Source organism: Dama dama, chromosome 22, assembly GCF_033118175.1.
Source record: "Dama dama isolate Ldn47 chromosome 22, ASM3311817v1, whole genome shotgun sequence".
NCBI lineage: Eukaryota > Metazoa > Chordata > Mammalia > Artiodactyla > Cervidae > Dama > Dama dama.
This window is the reverse complement of record NC_083702.1, coordinates 9,184,895-9,209,364: the sequence shown is the minus strand read 5'-3', so window position 1 is coordinate 9,209,364 and position 24,470 is coordinate 9,184,895. Positions and strand designations below refer to the sequence as shown.

General features: G+C 53.7%; 1 protein-coding gene across 1 annotated transcript in view; it reads left to right on the top strand.

The window, feature by feature from the left end:
* Positions 1-967: 967 nt before the first annotated feature.
* The window catches only part of CACNA1I (calcium voltage-gated channel subunit alpha1 I), a 106,732-nt gene continuing 83,229 nt past the window's right edge, over positions 968-24,470 (top strand). Inside the window, exons 1-3 of the mRNA XM_061124040.1 lie at positions 968-1,200; positions 19,864-19,975; positions 21,577-21,710. Of these exons, the coding sequence (XP_060980023.1) occupies positions 968-1,200; positions 19,864-19,975; positions 21,577-21,710 (479 nt within the window). The remainder of the gene's footprint in view (positions 1,201-19,863; positions 19,976-21,576; positions 21,711-24,470) is intronic.

Genomic DNA, 24,470 nt, shown 5'->3' with positions numbered 1-24,470 from the left:
CCCAGGTGTAACCTGGGCATGCCCCCCCTGCATCTCAGTTTATCCATCTGCTAAATGGGCCCAATAAGGCTTCTGGGGTTGTAATGAGCATCAGATGAAGCCAGGCTGTCAAAGTACCTCTGTGTGGAAGTCAGGACCAGTTACGTGAGTTGCAGGTCCCAGCACAAAATGAGAATGTGGGCCCCTTGATGGAAAAGTATTAAGGATTTCAAGTTCGTGACAGCAGAACATTAAACCAAGCAGAGGGCCCTTCTGAGACACCCAGGAAGCCAGCCCTCATGGAGTTCTGTCTCTGACTTTGTGTCTGTCCTCTTCCTTCTCTGTGTCTCAGTTTCTCCAGCTGTTAAACCAAGAGGTTGGTGTGTGAGGTCTCTCTGGGTTCTCAGCTTTGTGGAGCAGTGGGTGGGTGGGGTGTCCCTGGGCTCACCTGTAGGTCTCGGCTCAAGGGTCACTTCCTCAGGGAAGTCTGTTCTGATCCCACCCCGGCTTGCTCAGGTACCTAGAGGTCCCATGGCATCTCTGCTTTGTAGCACACGTCATCCTGGCAATGTCTGTCTTTCCAATAACTCTTGCCTTTTTCCTGTAACTTTTCTTTACCTTCGACGATGCAATAAATATACAACTATGGTCTTATTGAAAAAAAAAAACCAAAAACCAAAAATCTTACAACAATATCACAACTGTGTTCTAAGAAGGTTTTATTCTCTCCACATTTCATCTCCTCCGAATGAGGTTCACCAAGGTTGACCAAGACCACCAGCCTGGAAGTGGATTCCAACTTGCGTGCCTCTAGGCCCGCAACTCTTCTGAGCCTCACGGCCAGAGTGTGGAAGAGGGGCCTGCGGGGCTTGAGGCTGGGCTGTCTGAGCCATGTCCCCTTGTCGAGGGAGGCGGGTGCCAGGCTTGCCTCCACCCCTGCCAAGTGCCGCCTCTTTTTCTTCTGCAGGGCTGTCTGCTCAGTGCCGACATGGCTGAGAACTCCCCGCCGCCCCCTTCCCCCGCCGCAGCCCCGGTGGCTGAGCCTGGAGTCACGGAGCAGCCGGGGCCCCAGAGCCCCCCTCCTTCCCCTCCTGGCCCAGAAGAGCCCCTGGACGGAGTTGACCCAGAAGTCCCTCACCCGGACCTGGCCCCCGTTGCCTTCTTCTGCCTGCGACAGACCACCAGCCCCCGGAACTGGTGCATCAAGATGGTGTGTAACCCATATCCTTTGTGGGGCCTGGGTTTATCTGGATTCTGCCCGGGGCCCCGCCGGTCCCTCTGGTCAGGAGCCCTGCGATCTGGACTGAGGCTGAGAGGCTGTGATGTCGGTGAGCCAGCTCAGGTGCTAGGCCTGGGAGATCTTGGACCATGGAGCTCAGATGGATGAGGATCTGGCGTCCTGCTGATGTGAATATTCTGGAAGTTGCTGATGACCATGGGCGGTCAGTGCAGTGTCCAGCTGGCTCAGGAAGCCCTCGGGTGTGAACTTGAGGTCTGCAGGAGGAAACAGACTCAAGTCAGACCCTGGCCTGCGGCCCAGCTCCCAGTGATCAAGTCATTCGGGGGTTGCTGACCACAGGGGTGATGAGAGCCTATGGCGAACAGTGGGCCCGGACCATTGGCAGGTGACCCCGACACGCAGGGTGAGGCTCCACCCACCTCACCTCCTTACAGAGCTTCCTGCCTCTACTCGCTGCCTCTCCTTGGCTCAGGTCAGCCCCAATGAAGACCGTTCACCCTTTCCCATGGCCTTGGAGGCACAGAGCAGAGCCCTAACCAGCCCCCAGGCCCTGCCCTGCTCCCCTGGTTCTTCTCCTGCTCTTCCAGGCCTCAGGGTCTTCTCACACACTCTCTCCTTTGAAATGCCTTCCCTTCCCTCTTCACCAGGCCAAATCCTTTGCTGCATCCTTCAAATCCCCACTTACGTGTCACCTCCTCAGGGCAGCCCTCTGCGGTTTCTCCTCCACCCCTCTTACTTGTTGTCCCTAGCTGGTATGGGACTCAGAATCGACACTGTCTCGTCCAGGGCACTATCAGGCGACCAGAACACAGACCAAGCCTGACTTTTTGACGGCGGGACCCCAGCACCCAGCAGAGTGCCTGGCACATTGTGGGTGCTCCTGCAGGGTTCGCTGGGCACGTGTCTCCATAGTGAACGGACCAGAGGCTCCATCATGGGGCACTCAGGCTGGGCTTTAGGATCTTGGGGGGATATAGTGGGATTCTTTGATCCTGTGCTGAGGGCTCCAGGATTCTTTCCCAGCCACAAACCTCCCTCCCGCCCCTCCTTCCTGGGAGGGAGCTCAGAGAAGGAGCATTGCGTAACCCAGTGTTCCTCAGTGCGGGCAGGGTTGGCATTTGGAGTGTGATGGTGCTGTGTGGTCTGAGCTGTCCTGCACAGCCCAGGACGTTTGCTCTTCCTGGTCCCTAAATATTGGTAGGGAGCGGCCCTCCGTTATTGCGACAACCAAAAATGAGCCATCGCATCTGCAGACGTTGCAGGAGCCTGCTCTCCATCAAGAACCCACAGGAACGGTGGACACGGAGGTGTCAGGGTCAGGCCAGCAGGGAAAGGCTGTCAGGACCCGCAGGCCCAGGTGGGAGCAGGGTGGTGTGGGAGGTCCGCCCGGGACAGACTGCTCTGAGCACCGGAGTCCCTGGTGCTGAGGGGCCCTGGCTCAGAGCCAGCTGCCCTTTGAAACTTGGTGCTTCCTGACTCAGCTCCTCCCCCAGCCCCAAGGCAGGCTCTGAGTCACCGCCTGACTCACTGGAGAGACAGAAGGCCACGGGGACCCTCCGTAAGCTGCCGGGCCGCGGTGGCGGAGGTCCACTCACCCAGAGGTCAGCGCCCTTCCTTACCTGGCCTGGGCCTTAAGCTCACACTGTCAGCCGGGTTTCAGCTGGGAAGATTCTACATCTGAAATGTCAGGGGGTCCATTGTGCTGGTTTTTTTTTTTTTGAATCAACTAATTTATTTTAAAAAATATTTATTCTTTGGCTGCCGTGGGTCTTAGTTGCCATTCATGGGGTCTTTGGTACATCATGCAGGGTTTTCGCTGAGGTGCAGGGATTCTCTAGTTGTGGTGCGTGGACTCAGGAGTTGCAGCGCCTGGACTTAGTTGCTCTGTGGCTCAGGGGATCTTCGTTTCCTGACCAGGAGTTGAACCCACATCCCCTGCATTGGAAGGCACATTTTTAACCACTGGACTGCCAGGGAGCTCCCCACTTGTGCTCTCTGACTCATGGGTAGGTGGCATGTGAAAAGCTTTGGGGACTGGAGTAAGACAGACCCATGGGCTGGTTCTGCCTGTTATTTGCTGTGTGACCACAAGCTGATTTCTTAACCTCTCTGAGCCCCCGTTTCTCCATCTGTTAAACAGAGGTGATATTTATCCATTTTACTGGATTGTGTTGAAGACCAAAGCAGTACATAACTAGCACATGGGAAAGCAAATCTTCGTAACCTAGAAAACCTCGCATGTGGTTATCACTCTTATTACCTGTGCTCAAAAGTGATCAGGGCCCTCACTTACAGCTGAGTAAACACTGCTCGTGGTAGATTCAACAAGACACTGGGCATCATGTCTTTCGATAGAACATAATGCCTTCAGAGGGCATTGTTTCCAGGGAAAATCAGATTCTATCTCTGTGATTTAGGTAGATTTGTGCCAGTTACCATGCTGATACCCATGCCCTCATCCGTGCAGACATTGCTAATCGATCACAGCGTCCTCCAGCAGGGCACCCTTGGCAGCATGACTTATCAGTTTGAAACCCATTTTCCACCCTCGATTAGACTTTGAGAACCTTTCCTAGGCATGTCACCCGCGGCATGTGGGAGAACGGCCAGTGGTGGGTTATATGCGCTCTAGTTTCCTTTCACTGAGCCTTAGTTTTCTCATCTCTGTGATGGGACAATTAAAGACGATTAGAGATGATTCTTGCAAAGCACCCAGCCATGTGTCCAGCCCAGAGGTGGGGTTGGGGGAGGGGGGGCGGTGATAATAACAACAGCAGGCACTTAAACTGTGCTGAATGCTTTGCCTGCATTATCACCTTTTAACCCTTATAACCACGCCCCAGGAGGTAGGTGCTGTCAGAGCCCCATTTACACATGGGGAAAGTGATGCTCAGAGAGGCTGACTAACTTTTATCCAGGTTGCACAGCCAGGATGTGGTAAAGCTAGCACGAAAACCTCAATATCTCTGAATTCCCCAGGCTTAGCTTTTATCCAGGACACGGCTGCCACCTTCGGAGGATGGAGACAGGGTTCTCCACACTCCACCAGAGCGAGGATGTTTGCTTTGCAGTTCCGGGCTGCTGGGTGAGGGTCTTCCTGGGTTCCAGCGTCTACCTTCAGCAGCCACCTCACTGTGCCCTGACAGGGGCCACCCCCCTGGAGGAGTTCGCAGCCCCCTGCCTCCCCGTGTGCCAGCCTGCGGTGAGCCAGCGCTTCTGCTGCCGCCGTGTGAACCAGCCATGCGTGGTGGGAGCCAGTCGGCTGTGAAGGTTGCCTCTCTGCTGGGCAGCGGGGAGGGCGGGAGACACCAGCTACCAGTGACCTTGGGCAAGTCACTTCCCCTCTTTTGCCCTCAGTCTCCCTGTCTGCAGGATGGGGAGACTCGGGCAGTGAGGTCAGGAGGGGCCGCCTGGGGTGCCCATTTCCCTGCTGGCTTTGTCAGGAAATGTCCCCATGGTGTGCGGGGATGGGGCTCCGTGCTCCTGGTGGGCGGGTGCACCCGTGGCTGTGGTCCTGGTTCTCATCTGCTCCTCCATCCCACTTCTGTTTGCTTCTGGTGCCCTGCCTGGCTCTGCTGCTAGGACTGGGGGTCTGTGGGCGCTCTTGCATTGAAGCCCACCTGCCTGAGACCCCTGCCACCTTGCAGACTCTCTGACCTGGGTCATCATGGGGCAGGAAGAGACAGGGTCCATTTTCTTATCACAGCCCTGCGGTGTCAAGCCTTGTGCTGTTCGCTGTGAGGGTTCAGTGAATTTGCTGAGGTGAGCGAATGGGCTCTTGTTCATCCGTCCTTTACTCACCCATTCATGAGCTGGGTCGGCAAGCCTTTGCTGAGTGCCTGCCATGTACCAGGTTCATACAGAGGCCAACTATGGCCTTTTTGTGTAGGGGAGGGTCACTCTGGCTCTCTTGGAGAGATGCCAGTCAGACCATCATGAGAGGGCATCTGGCAAGGCTGGTGGCTGAGGGTGCTGGTGGGGCTGGAAAGGGGGGGTCCGAGTGGAGGCATGGCTGCTTTGGGGTTGGTGTTGGAAGGACACAGAGGTGACCTCAGGGACTGTAGCTTGGTTGAGCATGAATGATGACCTTCTTGGCCAAGGGGCCTTTGTCTTTGCTGAGCCTCAGTTTGCTCATCTGTGAAATGGGAACTTCAGCGACCCCCATTTGGGAATATCAGGGGTTCCAGTGAGAATTCCAGGGCAAGCATTGACCAGGCAAACTGTTAAGTGTGGGGTAGCAGCTGTGTGTACCATGGAGCTGATGATGGAGCTGACAGGGAGCCACCCGGGGTGACTTGGGTGACCTAGCTCAGGACAAGGGTTCTCAAGGTCGGTGGGCAGCTGGGTCCCATGTCTGAGAAGCCTGTGGGCTGGGCTGAGAGAGGTGCCGACTCCTGCAGGGTGGAGGGAGGGCATGAAGTTTGGGGGCTGAGGGGGAGAGGCCTGGAAAGCCCTCGCCACGGGAAGAGAAATGGGGCATCACCACCCTCCCATCGCCCTGCTGCCTCTGCTCTGGTCATTTAGTCCATCCCCCTGCCTCTGGTGGGCTACCTCTCTGGTGCATCAGACGGGGCCTGGGGCCAATTGATAAGTACCTTTTGGGCCTTCTGAGGCTCTCAACTGACTGTCAGGAAGTCCTCCTTAATCTAACCCCCACCCCTCCTGTCCTGAGCCCTTTCCCTGGGTCAGGGCCATTGGGAAATCTGGGCCTGTATTCCTCTACCTCTTCCTGTCTAAACAGGTGGCCGCTGGGATCTCACCCCTCCTGCCCCACTGACAGCTGGCACCTTCCTCCTTCCTCTTTCCCGTACGGTGGAGAGAATCCCCAACCAGGAGCCCAGAGCGTAGTGCCCTCCGATGAGTGCCTCTTTCCTGCACCCCTCTCCTCCCCAGTTGCCTTCATCCTCAGGGGGTCCTGGGCTCCCAGCGTGGACGTGGTTTGTCATCAGTCAAGTGCTGTTCCCTCCCTCCCTCCCTCGCTGCCTTCTTCCATTTGTTTGCTTATTCATTCCTCCCTCAGAAACCTTCAGCGGGTCTCTCACCCCCAGAATAGTCTCACTTAGCCTGGATTCGGGGCCTTCCACCATCCACCTGGTTGGCCTCCAGCCGCCTTTCTGCTGTTTCCCTTCACACACTCTATCCTGAAGCCCAAACACGCTGCTGGTGTTTCCTGACACCCCTGCCCGCCCGTCTTTGCTTACGCTGGGTCTGCCCCCCGAGACACCCTCTCCCCCAGTCTCCATGGTGCCAAATCCTGCCAGCCCCACCAGCACCAGCTTCCTGGCCACCACCTGCAGGAAGTTTTCCGGAATCTCAGCTTTTTCCTCTCTAGCCTCCTGCAGCCCTTCCCTAGCCTCCCGCCTTGGGGGATTGTTGGTGGCTAGCCTTGTATCCTCCTCCTCCAGTGGGGTCCCAGAGGGCTGGGCCCGTGGCTCTCACTTGACTCTGTCTCCAACGCACAGGTGTCTCATCACTTTCCAGTTTACAAAGTACCTTCCCGCTCGCCATGAGCTCCCAGATAACTCTCAGGTCCTCCCGAGCTGAGAGTGCCAAGGCCAGAAGTCTGCTAGCTCCCCATTCTACAGCTGGGAAGCCTGAGGCTGAGGAAGGGAGCCTGACCTGCCCGAGGGCACATGTTGAGTACTGGACAAAGCCAGCACAGAGCGGAGCCCAGGACTCTCAGGCCAGGGTCTGCTTGTGGCTGGGGAAGGGGTTCTTTCGGGGAGGGTATCCCCTCCTCCTTCAGCCCTGGCCCAAAGGGAACGTCCAGACGGATGGCAAGTGTTGCTGGAAGAAGCAGCACATGTCTGGGAAATTGTCCGTTTCCCTCCATCTGGCGTAGAGAAGGTTGTTTTTCTCAGAAGTACAAGTCAGCACCAAGCTGTGCCCTGGGGATGCGCATGGTGGTCAGAGTGGATGCCGCGCACTCATTGGTCAGCAGGGTGGACCTGACGGCCAGTCAGAGGAGCCTGGCTGGGCCAGAGAGAGCCCGACCCACAGGGCTGTCTCAGGTACTGTCACCTGGAGATGTCTATATAAGCAGAGCTACAGGTGTGGCAGCTGCTCCGACCCAGCCTAGGAGGGTTGGTGTAGCCTACCTGGAGGAGGGGACATTTGGCTGGGTTTTGCTACATGAGTAGGAGTTTTCCAGGAGGGCAGCTGAGAAACGGTGTTTTAGGGCAGGGGGACTAGTGTAGGGAACAGGGAGGAGTTTAGTGTGGCTGGAGCGGTGTGAGGTGGGGCGGGAGAGCAGGGTATGAAATGCCAGGTTAGAGCCTACTCTCCATCTTGTGGGCACTGGGGAACCACTGAAGGATGTCCAGCAGGGATAGGGCATGTGTAATTTCATTTATTAGAATGGTTCCTCCTGGAGCAGAATGGCAGGTGCTTGAGGGAGAGAGACTAAGGTCTGGAGACCAAGCAGGAAGCACCTATAATCGATATAGATCAGTCGATTGATGGATTCAACAAGTATTTAACGAAGCCGAGCTTCAGTAGTGTTGGACACTGTCCTAGACAGGGTGGAGGGCTGTTCAGCCATGTTGGGTGGGGCCACGGTGTACCAGGCCTGGCACCCAGCCTTGGCCCCCAGGAGACCCCAATCTGATGGGGGAGGCAAAGCCACACCTAGATCATACTCCAGTGAAGGAAAACGGGGTAAAGCCTGGGCAGAGGGACCCTGAGTGGGCTGTGGGCACCGAGAGGCTGGTCAGTCCGTTCTGACCGGCAAGCCGCAGGAACCCTCCGTGGATAAGGAGTGGGGCAGGAGAGACTTCGATGGGGAGAAGAGGGGGACAGGGCGTGATATCCCAGTGGAGGAAACAACCTGGTCAGAGGGTCTGAGTCAAGCTGGGGGTCACCAAGGTCGCTGACATCAGTCTGGGGTCTGGGCTGGGAGACCAGAGGAATGGGGTCTGAGCAGGAGGGACATTTGGGGTCTAGATTCTGGAAGGCTGTGCCAGAGAGGACGCTGGTGATCCCTCAGGGCCTCCCATGTGCTGGGTGCAGCTCAGGCCCCTCTCACGATTTCCCATTCGACAGCCGAGGCTCAGAGAGGGGAGGGGCTTGTCCAGACCACCCAGCCTGGCGATGGCTGAAGGGCCTTGGGGGGGGTGTCTGGGCCTGTGTCGCCAGCCCCTCGAAGCCGAGGTGAGCCCAGCTGGGAAGCCTTGTTGTGATTGATATAGAGCGGGTGGATTAGAAGGAGGGCTGGCTGGCTAATGAAGAGTCAACCCCCCCTAGGGCATTTAAAACAAGATTGGATTTTTACTCGTCAGTCATGCCTGGGCTGCAGCTTCGTGTCAGAAGCCGACTTTGACCTGTCGCCTCCCTCAGACTGCCTCGCGGTCCTGTTGGGAGACAAATGGCTCCGTTTGTTTCCCTGGGAGAGGAATCGATATGTCTTTTTAATCAGCTAGAAGGTCTTCCTGCTCATCTCTCTCCAGCTCTCCTATGGGGCCGCCATCCACGTTTCCGTCCCCAGCTGCCCTGGGGAGTCCTGCGTCCCCTGTCTCCCCGCAAGTTCAAATCCTGACTCTGCTGCTGACTGCTGTGTGGTGCTGAGCAAGCCACTTGACCTCTCTGGGCTCCCATTTCTCTCTGGCTCCTGTACATAGATGAGAAAGCAGAAGGAGAAGGCTTGGCTGACTGTGAGATTCTGTATGAATATCGGGGGCTGGGCTAGGGGAAGAGACCCAGCCCATGTACAAGCCCTGTGACCTCAGGTGGTCACTCCTCCTGTCTTCGTCTCAATTTCCAAAAACCAAACCAAACCGAACAGCACTGAGGAAAGGGTTGAGCCGTATCAACCGTGATTTTCAGTTGGGGGTGATTTTGCCCACGGTATTTGGCAACGTCTGCAGACACTGTTGGTTGTCACAGCCCGGGGAGGGTGTGCTAGTGGGCCTTGTCTTTCAGTCGCTAAGTCGTGTCTGACTCTTTCTGACCCCATTCATGGACTGCAGCACATCAGCCTCCTTTGTCCTCCAGTATCTCTCAGAGTTTGCTCGAATTCATGTCCATTGAGTCAGGGATGCTATCTAAACATCTCATCCTCTGCCACTTCTTTCTTCTTTTGCCTTCTATCTTTCCCAGCGTCAGCATGTGCTACTGGTTGCCAGTGGGTAAAGGTCAGACATCCTGCCACGCACAGGGCAGCCTACAACAAAAGGTTCTCCATCCCTAGATGTCAACAGTGCGGAGGCTCAGAAGGTCCCTGAGATCTCCTGAAGCTCCGAAAGTGTGGAAAGCATGGAGCTGAGGGTCTTGTGAGGAGGAAGGCTGAGATGGAGGGAAGCTGAGGACAATCACTGACAGGGAAGTGGAGGACGGTGCAGAGTCCCAGCTGGCAGGGTTTCTTGTGGTCTCCTAGACTTGAGTTTGAGTCCTGGAGCTGCCATTTACTAGGAGTCACATTCTCAATCACCCCCCTCTTTCCACCCACCCATCTCCCCACCCGCCTTCCTTTGCTTCATGCATCAATTCATCCAGCCACTCCCCAACCCACTCATCCATCCATCCACCCATCTATCCATTCATCCATTTCTTCATCTGTTTATCTGCACACCCACCCATCTATTCACTCAATCCTTACATCTGTGCATTTATCTACCCACCTTCCCAATCATCTACCCATTCAATCAACTACATGAAGGCCTCCCTCTCACCCTCCTACCTACCCATCTATCAACCCATCTGTCCATTCACTTATTTGGCAAATGCAGAATACCCAGCCCAAACCTCTGTTGGGCACCATCACTCTCTCCTTGTAGCACTGGCAAGACCTCTTATACCTGACTTCTTATTCTCACTTTCTGCTAAACTGTGAGCTCCTTGAGGGCAGGCTCTGTGTTCCATTAATGCATGTCTCTTCTTTAGCCTTGACCCTCAGCCCTATGCTGCACATAGTAGGTGTGCAGCAAAGCTTTCAGCGAATCACATCCTAGTTAACAAGGTTGGAGGTGGAGGTTATACAGACATAGAGGAGGCTGGCCAAGAGCTCTTACACAATGGAACGCAGAGCCAAGGAATCTGGAAATTCTCTGGAAGGCAGTGGGGAGCCTTGGGAGGCTTTTGGTTTTGGAGGAACCCTTGGACTGCTATGTGGAGTGTGTGTCAGAGAAGGCAGGGCTGCAGGAGGAGCAGGCTGTTCATGGACTTAGGAGTGAGAGAGCGAGGCTTGCCTGGGGCAGTAGGGTGCAGAGGGAGGATGGAGAGGAGAGATTTAGGGGGTGAGATGGACAGGTCTTTGAGATGGATGTCAGGGGTAAGGGGAAGGAGGGCTCTGAGGGGTTCTAGCCTCCCTGCAAGGGGATGGCTTGCAGGATTGGTGGTGGTTGGGGTCATTGTTCATGGGGTGGGAAGTTCAGGGGGGAGTTTGGTGGTCTGCAGAGAGGATGGCCTATCCCATTTTGGACATGATGACTTTGAGGTTCCCTGGGACATCCCAGAGCAGTGCTTGGGAGGCTCGTTCATCGAAGTGAGCCTGTGGCTGGGATAGACTCTGGACCTGTCAGTCCAGGGCAGGTCATCGAGGCTGTGGGAGTGGGTCTGGGTGTGGATTTGGTGGATGGAGAGGGAATCTCAGGGGGCTGGTGAGCCTGAGAAAGGCCAACATTTAAAGGGTGAGGTCTACCAAGCAGGATGAGGGTCTGTCCAGGGGTTGGTGGTGTCCCCAGCGCCCAGCAGGAGTTTCTGGAACAAGGGTCTTAAACTGAGTTTCATCAGCTTTAATCGGGACAAGCTGCATGTTTGGTTTCACTGACTTCCGACTGAAATGTAGCATTTCTTTGTATTACTAACAGAGGCAACCGAGCACAATGGGTCACCGGCAGTTCTGTGACTGTCACCAGCAGCAGTCACCGGTATTTTTGAGCCACATCATGGTTCCTTGTAGAGCTCTGGGAATGTCATTGTCATTCTCCCCTGTTTCCCAGGCGCACAGGCTCAGACCCGCCCCTGGCTTTGGTTATTCATTGTGTTGATAACGAAGCACACAGAGTTCTCCATCACAAATTTGTTTTTCTAAAAAATATTTTGACAACTGTTTTAACATAACTGGCTTCCTTCCTTTCTAATACTAAGCCTTCTTTAAAAAAAAAAATTATGCACTTAAAAACAGTATTCTGACAAAGGGTTCATGAACTTCCCCAGGAGGTACAGAAATGCTTTAAGAGTTGCTGGTGCGGGGAGAGAGTGGGTTGGCCGGGCCCAGTGCGGCTGCCCCGGGGGTGTGGAGGCTGCGGTGCACACACTTTGGCGTGTGTAAGTGTGGGAGGGGCTGTGGGGCTCCGTGGGAATGCACATGTGAACATGAACACATGTGTGGTCAGGGGCAGGCAAAGAAGTCGTGTGGTGGGGGATAGGCCCCCAGGAAGCCAAGGAAGAGCGTCATCACCCTCTGTTCAGCCCTCACCCTGTCCAACTGCATCTCCGTTAGTGTTTGCTCATGGCTTCTGCAGGGCAGGGACCATGTCATCTTCATTCAGGGTTTCCAGGGTCACTGTGGGCCAGACAGAGGGGGGGCGGGGGCTCAGTGAAGAGGGGCTGAATATAGATTAGTGAGTGATGGATGTTAGAAAGGAGAAGAGGGGGTGTTTGAGGTGGGGAGGCGGGCTGCAGATCCCTTCAACACAGAAATCCCTCTTTAGCGTCCTTGATGCCTCCAAGTGACGGGCACCTCACACGTCCCCGAGGCTGTAGATGCCCCGAGCTGCTGCTCCAGGTGGGCCTCTGAGAAGGTTGGATGTGTGCTGCCCTTGGAGAGCACAGCCTGGGTGGGGGGCAGGAAGCTGGGGCAGAACCACACTGTTGTCAGGGGCACACCTGAGGTTCTGTAAGGGCCCAGGGGAGGCCTCCACACCCCCTGCCTAGGACTCCAAGAGGCTCCCCTGCAGGTACACCTTCTTTGTGGACAGGCTCCTGAAGCTAGATCGGCTTGCAGACAGTGGGACCCTGGTCCCCTGGGTCCTTCCCTGCCCTTCTTTTCAGCAGTGGCTGAAATGCAGTGTCTGGTGAGTCTCCTTGGCTGGAGCTTCCTTCCCATGGACCATCCACCCCGGTTTCCTTCCAAGCTGGCAGCCCCGGTTTCCTCGCCACTGCCTCCCCCACTCCGGTTGTCTGCACTGGGCACAGAGGCCTGCTGGGCATCTGGGAATCAAAGACTTTGGCCAAATTCAATGAGTTGTCAAATTACAGAGACTCTAAGAAGTGGGCTTGGGGGCAGCAACACTCTTTCTAAGGGATCTCAGCCCACTGAACCTCCATAGCTTATAACTAGAACCAGTCAGCCCGGGGAAGGGCTGTGTGTCATGTGGGGAGCTCCCTGTCACTAGAGGCATGTAAGTGGAAAGAGGACAAGGACCATCTGCCCAGCGGGTCCATTCACTTTATGGAACAATTTTCTGTCTCAGCTGAACCACTGTGTCCCCTTGGGCAAATCTTGCCATCTCTGAACCTTCATTTTCTTTCTTTTTTTGGGCCATGCCATGAGGCATGTGGGATGTGAGATCTTAGTTCCCTAACCAGGGATCAAACCCATGCCCTTTGCAGTGGAAGTGGGGAGTCTTAACCACTGAACCGCTAGTGAAGTCCTTCATTTTCATATCTGTAAAGTGGGTGGAATGATGCCTGCCATGCCCATCTTCCAAGGCTGCCATAGGCTTGGACAGAAGAAATTCTTAAATGAAGACAAAATGCTGCAAGGTTCGGATCCCCATTCTGTCCCTTGCTGTGGCCTTGGGCAAGTCTGTGAAACAGGGGTAACACCCCTCCTTTGCAGGGTTGTGGTGAAGGTCTTCTGGGGGGGTCCATGACAGCCAGTGCCCCAGCAGGGGTTGTGGCTTTTTAATTGCTGCATTTTATATCTCCCTATAGCTGTAGCTCAGCATCATTTTTTGTTACACTTTTTATTGTGATAGAATGTGCATGCAATAGAGCTCACAAATCTTAATGTCCAGCTTAAGGCATTTTTCCATGTAAACACACTCCTGTGACCTCACTCCATCCAAGAAGAACATCTCCAGCCCCTGCAAGCTCCCTCACCCCACCCGCGATGAACTCTCTCTCCTCTAGTTACTGCCCTTCTGACCTCTTTCACTGTTGCTTCGCTTTGCCTGGGTTTTCACTTCATATAGTTGAACTTGGGCGCTCTTTGCTCTTCTGGCTCCTGTCACCAGCATTAGGTCTGGCTGCCCCATCCATGCTGCTGTGGTAGTTTGTTCTTTTAGATCACTGAGTAGTGTTCCATCAAAGGAATGTGTCGCAGTTTCTCAGCCTTGGCACTGTGGGCATTTCAGGCTGGAGAATTCTTTGTGATGGGGCTGCCCTGTGCATTGTGGTGTGTTGAGCAGCATCCTTGGTCTCCATCCACCAGATGCCAAGAACATCCTTCAAAACCCAGTTTTGACAACCAAAACGTCTCCAGACATGGCCGCATGTCCCCCCGGGGGCCCAAATCATCTCCAGTTGAAATCTCCGCCCGACTCGTTCTCTTGTTGATGGACACTTAGATTGTTCCCAAGTTTGGACTGTTAAGGGTAACACGTGCCTTTTTGTGGACTTATTTGGGCATTTCTCTGGGGGATATGGACCCAAGAGTGGCACAGCTGGATTCTAGCATGGGCTTGTTTAAAGTCACCCTTCTTTTTAAAAAAATTTTTATTTATTTAAATTTTGGCTGTACCTGGTCTTCATTGCTGCTCAGGGCTTTCTCTAGTTGCGGAGAGTCGGGGCTACTCTCTAGTTATGGTGCCTGGGCTTCTCATTGCGGTGGCTTCTCTTGTTGCGGAGCACAGGCTCTAGGGTGCTCAGGCTTCTGTAGTTGTGGCTCATGGGTGCAGGAGTTGTGGCTGATGGGCTCGAGAGTGAGGGCTCAGTAGTTTGTGGCACACGGCTTAGTTACCCTGTGGCATGTGGAACCTTCCTGGACTAAGAATTGAGCCCATGTCCCCTGTATTAGCAGGCAGGTTCTTGACCACTGGATTCCCCAGAGAAGCCCTCTGTTTAGTTTTAATAAATGCTGCCAAGCAGCTTTCCAGAGTGGTTGTGGCTCATAAAGATAAGTCGAATGAATGAGTGAGTAAGTGAATGGATATCCTCTTTAAAGCCCAGGGCCTGCAGCATAGCTGACATTCAAAATGGTAGCCACTTCTAGTACAGTGCATACTACATGGCCTCATACCACGGTGGGTCCTAGAAGAGGTAAGCACTCTGGGCACCTCCAGCCTGGCTCATCTCAGTACACTGATGCACAGGCCAGGTATTCAGTAGGTGCTCCATGGATGCTTGTGAACCTGGCCTTGGAGGAGCACAGAGCTGGCCCAAGAACAAGGATCTGGAAACTCAGGCCCTGGTCTATGAAGGCCCGAAGCCTGGGTGCCTATCCTTGGATGCCCTGGGGACAGACAGAGGAGGGAGCTCTGTATAGGGGCAGGCCCACCTTCCCTGCCTCCCTGGTCCAGGAGGGTGAAGCTTCCAGCCCGCTTCCTCCACTTGATTTATTTAGACAACCGAAGTGCACGCCGGGAAATGAATCTGATTTCAGATTTGACAAAAATAAAAACAAACTTGGCTGCCCCAGCCACACCGAGCACTCCCATCCCCTGCCCACCCTCCCAGAGCCCCCCGGAACTGCAGAAACCATGACTGTCAGCGGAGCCGGCAGGATAGAGGGTGGTGGTTGTCATGGTAACCACGCAGGCTCCTGGAGAGGAGGCTGCCCTGAGGGGCCTGGTCGGGCTCTGGACACTGCCCAGCCAGTCACTCTTCTCTTTGGGAAGTGGCAGGTTTGAGGGGCCCCCTGGCGTCATAGCTTCGCTGGTGGCCCTGTCCTGCCAGATCACACCCCATCTTCTTAAGACAGCAGCCAGCCATGGAGTGGAGATGGTCCTGGTCTGGCTCAGCTTTTGCTGGGGACTTTGAGGCTGGCACCCTCTCCTCGCTGGCTTCCCCTCCCACCCTCTCCTGCACCATCTCCTTCCTTCCCAGTCAAAAAGGGAAAAGCAAATATTCCACTGAGCATGTGCCAGTCCCGGCCCTGTTACCTTAGGCCACAGCACATGGCTGAGAACAGGGTGTTTGGAGTCAGGAGAAGCATGTTCAAATCCTGAGTTTGCTACGTGACCCTAGGTGGCTGTGGCTGGAGCCCTGGAGCCAGTGCTGGTGCCTCAGTTTCCTCATCTGTAAAATGGGGTAACAACACTCGCCAGTTGAGTGGACTCGGCTGAAGGTGAAGGGCGACCCTCCAAGTTGTTGATTGATTGTATTTAAAGCCTGTGAGTGAAGGTCCAGCCCTTGGGAGGCTGCCATGGTCTAAAGGGTTTGTGATTGCATCTCTTGTCCTTACTCAAGGTCATATTAAGTAGTCAGCAGATAACACCAGTCTGAGATTCTCAGTCCTTTGCTGGTGAGGTGGCTTTTTTTTTTTTTTTTTTTTCTTTTTTGCCCCAAAGCCAAAGAATGGGAAACCCTGGACCCTGTTATAGAAGAGATGGACAAGGACAGGGGCTTCCCTGTTGCACATACATGACAAGCCCCGGTCCTCGTCCATGGTTACATGGGTTCTGTGTTCAGGGGCCTCTGGCCTCCCTTCCTCATGCGTTTACTGTAGGGTTTAAATGACATATTATTAATACCTGCTATTTCATTAGAAAAGTGAAAAGTGTTATTCGCTCAGTCATGTCCAACTCTTTGGGACCCCAGGTACTATAGCCCATCAGGTTCCTCTGTCCATAGGATTCTCCAGGCAAGAATTCTGGAGCGGGTAGCCATTCCCTTTCTCCAGGGGATCTTCCCAACCCAAGCATCGAACCTGGGTCTCTTGCATTGTAGGCAGATTTTTTACCATCTGAGCCACCAGCGAAGCCCTTGATTCGAAAACTCCTTGGCAAACAAGTACTCAAGAACACTTGAGATGCATTTGCCATCATTACCTTTATCTTTGTTGTTAACCTGGGGCCTGGTACAGAGCAGGCGCTCAATAGGTGCACATTAGTTCACTGCTGGGCTCTGATGCCCTAGTTCTCAGGACCATGGGAGGCACTGTGAGCAGAGCAGGGGATGCTGGGAGGAGGGCCGGCTCCCCAGGTGGGGTTGCCCAGAGCTGGAGCTGAGATGGGGGTGGGGGTGGAGGTAGGAGGCGGGTTGGAGACCTGGGCCGAGTGGCTGCTACACACACAGAGCCTGGACGTCTGGGACACGTGGGGTTTTGGTGGGGTCAGGAACCCAGCCGTGGCTCAGGCACCCTGTGGCTGGGGAGTCTCTTGTCTGAGGGTCACTTCTGCTCCAGGGTCATCGTGTCCCTGGGATGCTCTCTGCCCCTCTGTGTCCCCTCTGTGCAGTGGGGGATGGGATCAGGGGCTCTCTGAGGCCTGGGATGGGGTTGTTCCGTGGCAAAGGTCACCTGGAGAGGCGTGAGGGTCTGGGTGGCCAAGTGGGCAAGTTGGCAGGGTCCTAACCACAGGTGCCAGGCAGGGGCCCTGAGCTTCGCCATGGGAGGCCCTCGTGGAGCTGGCATCCGGGCCCCGGTCTGCCCTGTTACCCAGAAATCCTGTACCACCCTCTCTGGGCCTCCGTCGTCCCTTGCACTGTCCCAGAGGCCCGGAGCTCTGCTTGACGGCTTTCAGAATTCCCCGGTGCTTGTGACTAATGATGGCAGCTCTGGGCGCTGGGCCAGGCCACCAAATTGCTCAGCCCAGGACCTTCACTCCTTCCACCACTCTCCTTCCCCGCGCCACGTGGTCTGGTTTAACTTCAAGGAGGGCTCATGCCTTTGATCCCCGAGCCAGTGGGGAGTGTGTCAGGAACCGCGGACAGCGATGCCAGCTCTGGTCTGACTTCTGAGCCTCGCGGGCTCCTGGAAAGGGCCCAGCCCTGCCATCTGGGATTTCCCTGAGTGCCTTGGGGCAGGGCTGAGACTGTCCATCCCTGAAGCTGAGCCATCTAGAGGTGAAAGCCGCTCCATCTGCCCCTTTCGAGGGACGTGCACCAGAGGCGGCCCTGTGGCAGCGGCTCTGGCACTGCTAAGTCAGACAGTTCAGGCAACTCACTGACTGTGACCTTGGCCAGGTCACCCCAGCTCTCCAGGCTGTTTTTCCATCTGCTCCCTGTGGGCTGTGCTGAGGGTTAGGGCCATGTCCCTAGGGGCCTGGCAGGCAGTAGTCATGACTACTGCCAAGTTCATTAACACGATATGAGCTAGACCAGGTGGGTGGGGAGCACTTCGGGAAGGAGGCCACCCCTAGGTGAGTGGGGAAAGGTGCTTCAGGAAAGCTTCCAGAAGAGGTGACAGATGATCTGGGCTGTGAAGGATGAGTAGGAGTTCACTGGTAAAGTTGGTAGAAAGATATGCATGTTGGTCGAAAGGTATGCATGCATACCCCATGCCAATGGTATGCTTGGGGACAGCAAGAAGTTCAGTGCATGCCAAGGCTGGTGAGAGGGAAGGCCAGAAGAGTTCACTGAGGTCAGAGTGTAGGAGGCTGTGGGTGTCAGGCTAGGGAGGGTGATGGGAGCCACCGTCCCATCACCTCTGAAAGGCTTTTGAATAGTGGAGAGGTCTAATCAGAATTGGGCTTCAGCCAGATTAATTTGGCGATGACAAAATGGGACAAGAACAGCAGGCTCTGGTTCTGTAGCTCAGCTCTGCCTTTTTCCAGCTGGGGTCCTTGGGCAAAATTGTGTTCCCTTTTGTGACTCTGTTTCCTCACTTGTAACTGGGGCTTGTAATAGGGCTGGAGGATTAAATGCAATAACACTTGCAAAGAGCTTGGATAGTATTGGCCACACAACAAACACCTTGGGATTGTGTGCAGGGCAGATTGGAGGGGCAGAGACCAGAGCTGGAAGCCAGCAGGGAGGCTGGACAGGGCTTAGGTGAGAGATGCTGAAGATGAACTGAGGCCTCAGAGGAGGGCAAGGAAAGACACAGGCAGAGACAAGCCCTGCATCACAGAGGAGAGCAGGTCTGGTGTGAATCTCAGCTCTGGCGCTTCCCAGCTGTGTGAGCTAGGAGAGGGGCCTCATTTCTTTAAGCCTCAGTTTTCCTCATCTGTGAAATGGGCCTGCTGATCTCCATTGCTCAGGGCCTTGGTAAGGAAGAAGTGGGAGTGCCAGGCTCCTGGAAGATACCTGCCAAGTGTACTTTGAATTGAAGCTGGCAGGAAGGGCAGAGGGAGCAGAAGAGGTGGCTGGAAAGAGAGAGAGCATGACAGTCACGGGGAAAAGGCAAAGAGGATGGGGGACGTTTGCTGGTAATTAGAACGTTTGAACTTCAAAAAAGTTAATTAATGATGAAGCTGCTGCTGGAGCGATGCTCAGGCTAGAAGGGGGCCCTGGCAAAGACTGAAGTTAATTACAGGCTGTGGGAGAGTGGCAGAGGTTTGAGGGGGCAGGAAGGAGCAGAGTTGGGGCAAGGAGGGTCTGACAGGGAGGCAGGAGGGAAAGCAGTATCCCAAGATGAGCAAGGACCAAGGGTGGGAGGGAGGCTGTTGCCAAGGAAACCAGGTCAATCTTCCATTAGGCAGGAGATCCTCACCCTGCCGCTGGGTAGGGTCTGGCTGAGAGTCTGGCTGGCATAGCTGTATCTGAGCTCAGAGAAAGGGCTTTGAAATTGAGGGGCCAGAACTTTCACTTGGGGACACTCAAGAATCTTTGGGTGTCAGAGTGGGCTGCACGTAGAGAGGTTTATTCAATCACAAAAGACATTTATTGTGCTTCTCCTAGAAGCCTGTCACTGTCAGGGCATGAATGCTACCCCCCTGTCCCCTTGGAAGGTAGATTCTAGCCTTGGATAAAGACAATGAGTGTGTCAGCAAGTTAACCCGTGAATGACCCGGGCCCTCGGGTCCTCCTGGGTTCTGGCTCCTCTGGTTCTAGGATTCTAGGTTTGGGAGGGAGGGATGGGGCTGAACATCAGTGGGCTGTGTTTAAGACTGAGCAGGAACCAGCCAGGAAGGAGCAGGGTGTTAGAGAGGAGAGTGGCCTGGCCTGGAAAGCCCACTCACCCGTGTCCAAGCACATGCCCTTGAGGCCCTGCCCAGGCTGCTGGCTGCAGGAGCCTTTCTGCCTGGACCGGCCTATGGAGGCTGAACTCCACCCTGACTCATGCAGGGGCCTGGGGGAGCCCAGGCACAGACCTGCTGGAGTCTGGCAATGAGCTGTAACCCAGCCACAGGAGAGGACAGAAGTACAGGGTGTCTGGCCAGCCTCAGCCACGCTGGACGGGCCCTCTGTAGGGTTCAGCTCCAGGGCTTGGGCAGAGATGGAGGGGGCATGGGTAGGGGAGGGGAAGGATGGTCAAAGAAGGGAGGCAGTGACAATCAGAGGAAAGAAGTCAGAGATAGAGAGGCCGGGAGAGTCTGGAGATGGTCCCCCAGGCAGGTCTCTGTGGGTCTGGGGGAACTCAGGCTGGGGCAAAGAGGTTGGGGTGGGGAGGGCGTCCTGGCAGGTGGTGGCTTGGTGGGGTTCAGGTTCTCTGGTGGGTTTGGCCATGTCTGTTGTGACGGGTCGGGGCAGGCTGTTTAAAAGGTCTTTGAAAACATAGGTACTGACCCACCAGAGAGGCACTTGGGGGGCAATGGGGTGGACACCTGTGTTGGTGGTGGGGGAGTGCCCCCCAGCTGTTGTGTCCTTGACTTGGTGCGCACGTGGTTTGAATGTATCAGCATGCTGGTGATCCTGCTGAACTGCGTGACCCTCGGCATGTACCAGCCCTGCGACGACATGGACTGCCTGTCAGAGCGCTGCAAGATCCTGCAGGTGAGGCCGGCTGCCCCGCCCCGCCCCCTCCGCCAGCCCCGCCCCAGGCCCCGCCCATCTCCGCCAGGCCCCGCCCCGCCCCGCCCAGCCACCGCTTCACTCCTGGTCCTGCCCTCGCTCCGCTCATCCTGTCTGCCTCACTGCCATCTGGTCCTACCTGCCTCCCTTCCATCCTCTCTCCCTTCCATCCTCTCCTCTCTATCCCGAGGCCTCTGCCCTAGTCCATGCCCCTCCTTTTCTCCCACCACCAACTTCCTCCTGGTTTCCCCATCCCCACCGCCCTTCCCGGTAAAGCACAAAGTGACCTGACGCTCCCTGCAGAAAGCCTTGCCCTTCACTCCCAGTGATCACGGGATAAAGGCCGAGCTCCATCACTATGTTGATGCTGCTGGGAGCCGCCTCTTTGACCTCTCCTGTTCTCATCTCACGGAGATCCCAGGTGGAGGCCTGACCTTTGGCCCCTGTGGCACGTGTTACACCAGTAGTGCAGGGTGTTAGGCTTATACCCATTTTACAGATGTGGAAACATCTAATTCTGTCTCCCTGAGAAACTCAGAGGCCTCCTGAGAGGAAATGCCCTCTGCTTGCTGTGTTCCCACAGGACTCAGAGGTTCCCAAGCAGCCCAGTTTCTCTGATTCCCTTGGGGGTACATGTTCAAGATCCAGACCCCTGACCCATTCAAAACCTGCAGAATTAGAATCTCTGAGGTGGTCTGGGGTCCAAGTGGGTATCAAGCTCCTGGGCCGGCCCCAGGGTCCTGGGTGGAGTTAGAACCAATTAACCTCAGTGGGTACTAGACTGGCTTCCCTACCAGGTGGTGAATTTAGCGAGCATTCATCTCTGGGCCCCCAACACCAGCCTATGAGCTGCACAGAGAAGGTGCTCAGTGTCCATTTGTTGAACTGAATTGTCTTTAACCTTCACTGATCCTGGAAAGAGGGATTCCACACAGGCCCCATCCTCGGGCAATAGACACTCACTGAGCCCATGATGACAGCTGTATTTGGGGGCTTCGTTTCTGAGCAGAGGAAGACAGCACGGGGACCTGGGCCCAGGGCAGGTGTCAGGCCTGTTTTGAGAAAGCCCCTTCCATGTGCATTTCGGAGTCAGAGAGACCTGAGTGTCATTTCTTCCCTTCACTGCTGTGGGAACTGTGGTGAGGTTCTGAAGCAGTGTGAGTTCCCGGTTCCTCATCTGTTAAATGACAGCATTCAAGGGGTCACTGAGAGAACTGAAGAGAGGATGCAGAGTGAGGGTCTAGCCCAGGGCATGGCAATTATTAAGGAGACTCCCCCTTTGCCCGCTCCCATCTGGGTCCCTTCTCATTGTGCTTGCTTTTAGGGAACAATTAGAAGGGGCTGGAAAACCCTGGGCAAGCTCATCCCCCATTCTGGGCCTCAGTCTCCTTATCTGTGAAATGAATGCCTTGGACAAGGATCTCTGAGGTTTTCTCCCGGACCAGGAGAAGATGTTTCCAGGTCTTTCCCTGGGCCCTCGTGTTCATGCCCATGTTCCCCCCTCACACCGTGGCTCCAACCCTGTGTCCTGCTCCGGGACCTCACGCTGTCCCTTGCTTCTTGTCTTCCTCCTGCCCCTGCAGGTCTTTGATGACTTCATCTTTGTCTTCTTTGCCATGGAGATGGTGCTCAAGATGGTGGCCCTGGGCATTTTTGGCAAGAAGTGCTACCTTGGGGACACATGGAACCGACTGGATTTCTTCATTGTCATGGCAGGGTAGGTAGACCATATCAGACAGGTCCTAGCCTCTGATGCATGCAGACGTCATGTAAATAATCTCTGGGGCTTCTTGGTAATAATGATAAAGCTGTGTGTTATTGTCTGGATTCCTCCTGGACACCTGTGATGGAAGAAATGATGTCCCTTTCCTTAATGGCCTGGACAAACAGACATTCCTTCCTCCTCATTCTGGTGAACTGTATGTCTTCCTGCACTGTCAGCTGATACTGGGTCTGTTTTACTCTAACTAACTGTGACCTAACAAAAGCCACTTAACCTCTCTAAACCTGAGTTTCCTCATCTGTGAAATGGGGATAATGTATAATAAAGGATAGCTCCATTAAAGTGAGCACCCAATAAATGTGAGCTATTATTATTATCATCCTAGATCACTCAGCAAGTTAGAGATCCAACACGGACTCTACTGTCTGACTCCAAACTGTGGTTATTTCTGCCAAGACCTAAGCTATAGTCAGAAAGAGGTCAGGGGACAACTTAACCTGTTTGGAGCATCTTGGACTCTGCTCTGTGCCTTGTCTTTCCTTTCCTGGGTTAAACCAGGCTAGAGGCCCAACCACACATAAATCCAACAGTCAGCAGTTGACTGAGCTCCTACTAAGTGTCAGCACTGTCTTCAATGCAGGGCAGGAAGGACAGCAGATCTAGACATAAACTTTATCCTTCCCAAGTACCATCTGGAGAGAGGCATTTAGCAGCTACACGGGTGAACGTGCCACATGCTGAGCCCAGGGCTCTGGGAAAGTGTTATGATTCTCTGAGAGCATCTTTGGGCCAGACTGGCAGCTTGGGGATTTGACGACTTGCCTGAGGAGGTGACGCACACACAAGAGCTGGAAGATGGGCAGGTGTTAACCATGCCCAGTAATGGTCAATATCGCAGAAGTGAAAAGCGGGGACAAAAAGGCTAGAGACCCACGAGTGTGTGTGTGTGTGTACATGTGTCAGTGTCCATGAGAGCATGTGCATTTGCATACATGTGTGTGCCAACATACATATGTGATGCCCTCGAGAAGTGGCAGGGAGGGTGGCCAGGCACCTGGCTGAGATGGGAAGTCAGTATCACCATGTATGCACTGAATTCCGCAGATGTGTCCTGAAGGGCAGTGGTTTGCTCCCTGGTGTTCTTTAAAATGTCACAGTATCCTTTCCTCAGAGCTGTATTCAGCTCTACAGCCACATTATCAGCGATGATTTAGACCAAATTAGAAGTTAAACTGGGTCCCTACGTGGGAGCTGTGTCACCCTCTGTCAGATTCTTCCTTCTCATTCTCATCTTGGTTTGGCTGGAGGACATCCTTAAGTAGTTTTTTTTTTTTTTTTAATTGGATTGGCCAGAAAGTTCATTTGGGTTTTTCCATCACATGTTAAGAAAAAACCCAAAAGAACTTTTTGACCAACTCAATAAAAAGAAAAGGTGTTTGGATAGTGTCATTTTTCAGTCTTGCCTGTCCACACATATATCCCTTTGATCTTGGTGGGTGAAGGGCAGTTTTCTTCTGCACTGCTCTAGAGTCACAGTTTTTCTCCCTCAGAACCCTGCATGTGGTACCATCCAAATCGACACCATATATTGCAGCCAAGGCCACTATAGATCTGGTTCTTCTTTGTTGGGAGAAACCTGCATTTTCTTTGCTAAAAGCTTGAAGATTTTCTCTTTACCTTGAGAATTTAGACATTTCACAAGGACAGGTGTTAAGTGAAGGATCGCTTCCGGTGGGGCCTTTTGGAACTCAAGACTTGTGCATCCTTCAGGTCAGAAAAAAATTATTCCGTATCTTCTTTGGTGACTGGCCATTCTTCTCTGCTCTCTCCTAGAATTCCCAGTAAGTGGTTATTTCCATTCTCTCTCTATTCTCTGCATGTTCTGTTCACCTCTCGTACAGATGAAATCTGTACTAAGAGAGAATTCCTTGACTTGGCCTTCTGAATCACTAACGATGTCTTTTTCTCAATTTACTGCCCCTAATGGAAGTGTTCATCTCCTCTGTGTCTTTTTAATTCTCAGGATCGCTTGTTGCTCTTGAATTTCTTATTTTTCAGAGCAGCTTGTTTTTATGGATGCAATATTCACTCGTATCTCTTCATAGATACAAATTAGGCTTTACTGATCCTGAAGTCAAAGTATAATTTCCAGAAAGTTAAAAAAAATTACCCTCACACAAATCTTAGAAGGAACATGTATATTACAGATTTATCCGACTCATTAATGAGGAATCAGCAGGATGGTAATCATCAGAATCAGGAAAACAGGCAATGGGAAAAAAACCTGGGGATATGAGGTGCTTAGAATCAAAGCTGGTTAATGGCCTTATAGGGTCATAAAACTGTAACCTTTGGGGTTATCTTTTTATATTGGGCAGAATACCACTTACAATATCTCCAAGTTCACATGTAATTTCATAGCAGCCAGACCTTTAATTAACTGTAAAGAGTGAATTAGACCAAGGTGTGTTCCCCCAGATAATGAAATAATCTTCAGATGGGTTTGTTAAATAATGCTGCAAATGACATCGCCAGAAATGCTGCCCTTCCTTTGCAAAGTTCCACATTTTAGGATGATTTTTCTTAACTCCTGTTTCAGGGAAGTCATTTGTTTTGCTGGCTCCACTGACTGCCTCCTTTGAGTGCCCCCGCCCTGCCCTTTTGCCTTGAAGAGTTTCCTCTATTGCTTAGTGGTTCCTCTCTGTCTGCTCATATTTATAAAAAAAGACAACAAACATCTAAACTGAGTGGTCT